General features: G+C 50.6%; 2 protein-coding genes across 2 annotated transcripts; both read left to right on the forward strand.

The window, feature by feature from the left end:
* Positions 1 to 1,399: 1,399 nt before the first annotated feature.
* Positions 1,400 to 2,896, forward strand: EMWEY_00001090 (hypothetical protein, conserved; the record flags this gene model as incomplete). Its single annotated transcript, XM_013482368.1, has 1 exon — positions 1,400 to 2,896. One exon carries the CDS (start codon positions 1,400 to 1,402, stop codon positions 2,894 to 2,896), a length of 1,497 nt encoding a protein of 498 aa, XP_013337822.1.
* A 1,331-nt stretch (positions 2,897 to 4,227) lies between these two features.
* Positions 4,228 to 5,572, forward strand: EMWEY_00001100 (Membrance occupation and recognition nexus protein 1 , related; the record flags this gene model as incomplete). The annotated part of the gene is made up of 5 exons (XM_013482369.1): positions 4,228 to 4,405; positions 4,661 to 4,771; positions 4,985 to 5,089; positions 5,227 to 5,349; positions 5,499 to 5,572. The coding sequence occupies 5 exons, from the start codon at positions 4,228 to 4,230 to the stop codon at positions 5,570 to 5,572; spliced, it is 591 nt and encodes a 196-aa protein (XP_013337823.1).
* Between the last annotated feature and the right edge of the window lie 428 nt (positions 5,573 to 6,000).

Below are 6,000 nucleotides of genomic sequence, written 5' to 3' on the forward strand. Positions count from 1 at the left end.
AAAACATGCAGTGACGCTACGTTGACCCAGCAGAGTTCCGCATATGCTAGTAGAAAGCAATACACATCCTCCTTCCGTAAAGGTTTTTCAGTATGCATACTCTCTACTCCTGTGCAGAAAAGTCGTGTCAGGAGACCACCAAACGCTTCTTCTTCACACACGACAGAGCAAAAGGTGCGCAGAGAAACCAATAAAAGAACGCAGTGCGCGTCTTGGATCCAGGCAAGTCACCGTGAGCGCCAACGTCCATAGTAGCCTAGATGCTCGTGAATGCGGCTTGTTTCTGCAGCACCCAAGATCAACGCGACAATGCTATACGCCTTCTCCGCTTTCCATCACCCGCTCTGGCTAGTCTTTCTTCACTGAAATTCCTGTGCCTAATCCTACTGACACTTCATTCGACCCTCCCCCGCCGCCCCCACGCGCCCAACATTAGGCATACACTGCGAGACAGAAACAGCACGCACAATGCCTCAAACACCGGATATATACCATAATACATCTGGCTCTCAAAAGCTCTGTCACTACCCCACCACCGTTCTCCAGATGTTGTTCCGCTGGATTTAGTGTTTCATTCAGAACTAATGGTCCATAACAATTCCATAGAGTGCAGGTTACCAAAACGCTCCACAGACTAAGCACAAAGCCATTATATTTTGTACATCCCAAATCACTTTCATGCCTTCGGGTGTATGACGAATAATTAGAAGTGCACGTACTCCGGAAAGGAGGAAATGCCATGACACTGTGAGTGACAGCATGCCATAAAGTTGCGGCTCTGAAGATTATTCCCAATTGCATGCAGACAGCAGCGGAAGCAGGGGAACCTGCAGGAGTACCTCCTCAACCTCAACTGAGCGTTGTAGCGCGAAGGATGGCAACTCTGAAATAAGCAAGCATGGCGCGCGGCGCGGAGGAGACAGCTGCCTTCTCCAGAGGAGCAGTGAAGGCTTCCCGAGCAACCGTGGACGGGGGGAAGTTGACGGCGGTCGCGGTGGATTGCCAACAGCCACAAGGGGTACTAAACGCAAGCCAACAAAGGCTCTTGGCCCGCATGATCCAGGGAAAAATGTTTCACGAGAGCCATGCATGCTCTGCAACGACGATGAGAGCACATTTATATCCAAAGATTATCGAAGCAGAGCTGATATTCAAACTAAGGGAATGCCTCAGTCGGCTGCCGCAACCGGTCCTGAAGCAGCAAAGGAAATGCGACGAGCCATTCTCTGCCTGTTAATGTACTCGCACAGGCAAGCTAACAAATATGAGCACAAGCGAATAAACTGAGGGTAAAGAACAGCGGGAGTCTTTAGGGTAGGCTCGCAGTCATGTGTAACGACTTAGCAAAACAATGCGAAATGGTGTATATATTTAGTATTACTTCAGTAGCGGTTTGGGAATGTTCCGTCGCCGTTGTCTGTGCAGAGAGTTCATGGCTAGAAGTCAGCTTCCAGACGTGCTGCGGCATAATAACAAGCCCCCACCAGACGAGGTGGAGAAGCAGCTTGAGCTACCTCCAGGAACACTATCCTGTCAGCTAGCAAACTACTTACTCCATCCAGCCGTCACAGGGCAGCGATCTGGGGTCACAACTTCCAACGCACCGCAAAACTCTGACAGTCTCAATCTGCCCTGGCCTGCTCCGCACGGGGTGGGAGGGTGTTGCTATCATCTACATAAGCCACCCCCTCCGCCAAGACAATTCTCCGTTAGGGCAAAATTGCAGCAGTTCATGCAGCGCCTGGCCGGCAAACCAACTACTTCTCCTATGGGCTGCCCTGAAGCTCAACAACAAAACGCAGTAGGCAGTGGCCCTCTACAAAGTCCGCGTCAACGATGGGTTCCTCCTTCCGCCGTAGCCCCGCCGAAGATGGCTGCGCGGAATATGGGAAACAATCCACCAGTGCGCCTTAATGGGGCCCAGCTGGTAATGCAGCATGGAGGTCAAGCGGGTAGCGTTGCCGTGCCGCCGCTAGCGGCACAGAAGCAACCTCAACAGATATTGCCGTACACTATTGATGGAGGAGCAGCTCAGTCCCCCTTAGGAGCGCGTCCCCTAGTGATGAATACGCCGAGGGTCGGTGCACCCACTGGGGCTCCTCCGGGGCCCGCACCGCGTAGCGAAGCTCTGGGAATAACTCAATTTGACACAAAAAATTCTATAGAGCGCCAACAGTCCCCAGAGCAAAATGTAGGAAGTCGTGAGAAGTCAAAGTCCATCACAGAGCGAGAGGTAGGAACTGTCTTACCTGCACTTGCTTGGGGTGGTGAGGAGGCAATCCCTTCAGAAGAGGACCTAGCGTTACCTGAGCCCAAGTCTCCCTTCTACCCAGCAAGGAGCCCAGCTGAAGGGAACAAAGTGGCCCCAATCTTCCCTCCATGCAGCAGCTGGACTCCCATAGAGCCCCCACCGACAGCGACGTCTGTCCCGCTTTCGGTCTTACATGCAGCATTAGCAGCTAACGGGATGGCACTTCCACAGCATGCAGGCGCGCCTGTGCAACCTTTAGGAAGGCAAACAGTCTCACATGTTTCCCAGCAGCAACCAAACAACCCTCGGCCTCCGGAGAAGCCTCAGCTCCAGCAGCCAGCGTTGAATGACCACATAGGGTCGCACTCGTTTGGATTGGACTTCGGCGGAACCCGTTTGCAAGCTGCATCTACAAATGAAGAGTTAAGTGGAGTGCAGCTTAGGGCACCTGAAAATCCTTTTGGAGTTTTTGGAGGATCGTCAAGCAACGCTGCAGCCCAGAGTCAAGGACGTCCCCCAGGAAATGCAGAGTATCTACCGTCGGCAAGGGGGAGCAGAACCCTTCCTGAATATGCCGGGTGGACCGCAACACCCTATCATACCCAGAATGACCTTGGTCCTTGGCAATTTGCTGGGCTAACTTAGTGCGCTTTTTGCAAAAGCGAAGGTGATCAATTTCATGAAAAAGCGACTAACTAGGTATCAGCTATGCATACGTGTTGGTGCAGCCCCTATACTGAGTTATAACAAGCACAATGGCTCTCCCAGAATGTTGGGTGATGCCATCCGCGCCACCTAACGGCTTACTTGTTTTCTCGACTCGAACAGTAATAAGTTTTACTTGTAGCTGTGCTGGTGTTAACTGTGTTCACAACTCGTTTCTATACATCTCTCAACCACTATTCTGCACGCCCTATTTTATCGAGGTTCCATCTCAACCCAGCAGCTATAGCCATTCAGACACCCCTGACACTGCGGCGGCATTTTTAATCATGGGGCTGCGAAATAATACAAGTTTTGGACGGGGCTGCAGAATAAGCAGCAAGGTGGCTGTGCACTGGACGCTGGCCATTGGGTTAACCTACAGAATCTTCACCACGTCAACTTAGGAGTCTAAGTGCCAACGTGCAGCGATGGTGCTGCTGCTCTGCCTCCGCTGGCGGTTGACTGCCGCTGCGGAGACAAGTAACTCTAAGAAACAGACTGCTTGCAAAAAAACGAACAATTGAGCGGCTTGATAATGAAGGCGTTCGCTACAAATGGACACTCCGAGAATAGGGCACTAAATTTTTGTAGTCTTATTTGAATGACTAGTACCTGGCAAGCAGGAAGCTTCTCAAATACACCGGAGGTCAGATTTGTCGAGCAACAACGGAGCTCAGTGGCACTGCAGTGTTTAGCAACGGCACGCATTGAATACGGGAACATGACATCCCCGCGGACCACAAATGGAAAAGCATCCCCACTTACTCTGCTTCAAAAAAAGCCGACTAAGACATACTGTAAGTGATGGTAATATAGGATTGAAACTACAATAGCAACAATTGAATCCCGCTCCGGTGGAATTTGGGAGTCACTCTTTCGGCGCCACTCGGCTGAGTGACCTCGTGTGGCTGTGTGAGCCACCTGTAAAGGGTTGTAGAACTCCACTAAATTTCAAATCTTTCTTGGTTTTGACTGTATTGCAGATTTTTAGGGCAAACACAGGTCCCACTCTGCTGTGCAGAGCTTGCATTTCCTGACCTCTTGTCGGCTCCATCGTTCCTACTGCTGGCCCGTCCGGTATCCTGAATAGCCCCAGGTGCTATGATTGTACTTTGTTTCCACTAGTCCCATGCTCAGCAGGTTTGTTTAGAGCCAGAACATCGCTCAATAGACACATGGCTGGACCCCTTCGCGCGCAGTAGAGCAAGGAAATAAGTAGCAACTCTCCATCTTCCCATACTTAGAGACAAATATCTCAGGGGGAAGTCATAATGGAAGGAGAAGGCGACGAACCAGGAAGTCCAAAGTTTGAAATTATCACCCCCCAAGGGAGGAGCCGCAGCAGCAGGGGATACTCAGGCCCTGGCATCGCAACTTATGTCGTCGACGAAGAAGGAAATAAAGAAAGCTTTGCAGGCGAATACGTTGGGGGCATTAGGCACGGTCCAGGTAGGTTGCTAACTACACCTATGGAGAGTGACAGGTTGCAAGGCTGAGTCGGACAGCAGGCTCGCTGCTGAGGGTTAATGGGTTTTGCTAGCTAGCGCCAAGCGTGAAACTTGCATCCGTAGGCGAGCAGTTCCTTTGGTCAAGTCATGGAGCAGCTTCTCGACGGTAAAAAAGCCTCAGCATGAAACCGTCCAAGTGCTGGCCTTAAGGCATGCAACACTGACGAGTGCAGTGTCGCACCGTTTGCGTCCTTAGGAGAATATCAGTTTTCGGACGGCTCCCACTTCAAGGGTAGTTATGAAAACAACAAAAAGAGCGGATTAGGAGATGCGACATACAAGAAAAGAGAAATCAACGAAGAGGACGGTAACGCAAACACTTTTTCAGATTAAGTTAGTGCTGCAACAAGACGCATGCTATGCCAGCTTACGACCTTAGTATTTCTTAGTATAATGCGCTGATGTCGTTTCCTTGTGGGGGAAGGTCATCACAATAGGTGAGGCGTGCAGAAGGGTTTTTGTTTTCACTAGTGGGTCTTGCGGGACTGTAGGGCTGGTGTCTTACCTGCGATTCTTCTAGGAGAACCCCGCGTCACCGGTGAAGCAAGATATCTCGGTCACTTTGTTGAAGGACAGCGGCAAGCACATGGATGTATGGTGTATCACAATGGAGATGTGTACCAAGGTACTAGTTAAACGGACACGTGGAGGGCCGCAAGGGTACAGTATGCGTATCAAGACAGGAAACAGCATTCCTGGCATCCTCCATTCCTGTTTCAAATGTCCCACGCTATATGAACATCCTAATTTTTTTTTTTGCAGGGGAGTGGTATGCTGGCCAGAAGCACGGAGAGGGCTCTTATCGTTTCAGCGCTGATGGTTCTGTTCTTTCTGGGCAGTGGGCGGCAGGGTCCTTGAAGAGGGGCCGTTGGCTCCTTCCTACCGGTGCGGTATATGTCGGGGAGTTTGAATTAAATAAGCCAACTGGAAAGGGGGCATGGATTCTTCCTGATGGCAATCAATTGCTTGTCGAATACACTCAACAGGTCGGTGAACGATTGTATTCTTAGCATTGTTCTTGACACTTCTGTTAGTGCCTGCAGCACTCAACGCATCTTATCCAGTGGGCAGCTCTGCTATCACCTGGTGGAACAGCTTGATTTTCTGAAATTACGATGCTTTTCTCATACACTTGCTCCCGTCTGCTTTCAATTGTTGTTGTTTAGAGAAGGGAAACGTCTACACAAGGAGGGAGTGAAGAAGTCACGGCAGACGACGAAGGGAGTGGGAAATACGAAATAGAGCAAGTGCACATGCGATGCATCTGCAGCGTTGCTACCCGAGAATAGGCAAATTTGTACAGGCATCGCAAACAAGCTGCTGAATGTTGGTGCTTGAGGATGAAGCCAGCGGTTGGATGATGTATGCCCTAGCAAACTTGCACTGCATACCCCAGTGCATTGATATACACGCAATAGCGCTTACACCTGCCATAATGGCAGCTGCGGCTCCACTGTGGGAAGTCCCGTCGTATATCCATATATCGGTTAGCTTGCTGGCGTCTCTTAACTCTCCTGTACAAGCAAGACCGATGCC

Source organism: Eimeria maxima, genomic scaffold, assembly GCF_000499605.1.
Source record: "Eimeria maxima Weybridge genomic scaffold, Emw_scaff6, whole genome shotgun sequence".
Lineage (NCBI taxonomy): Eukaryota > Apicomplexa > Conoidasida > Eucoccidiorida > Eimeriidae > Eimeria > Eimeria maxima.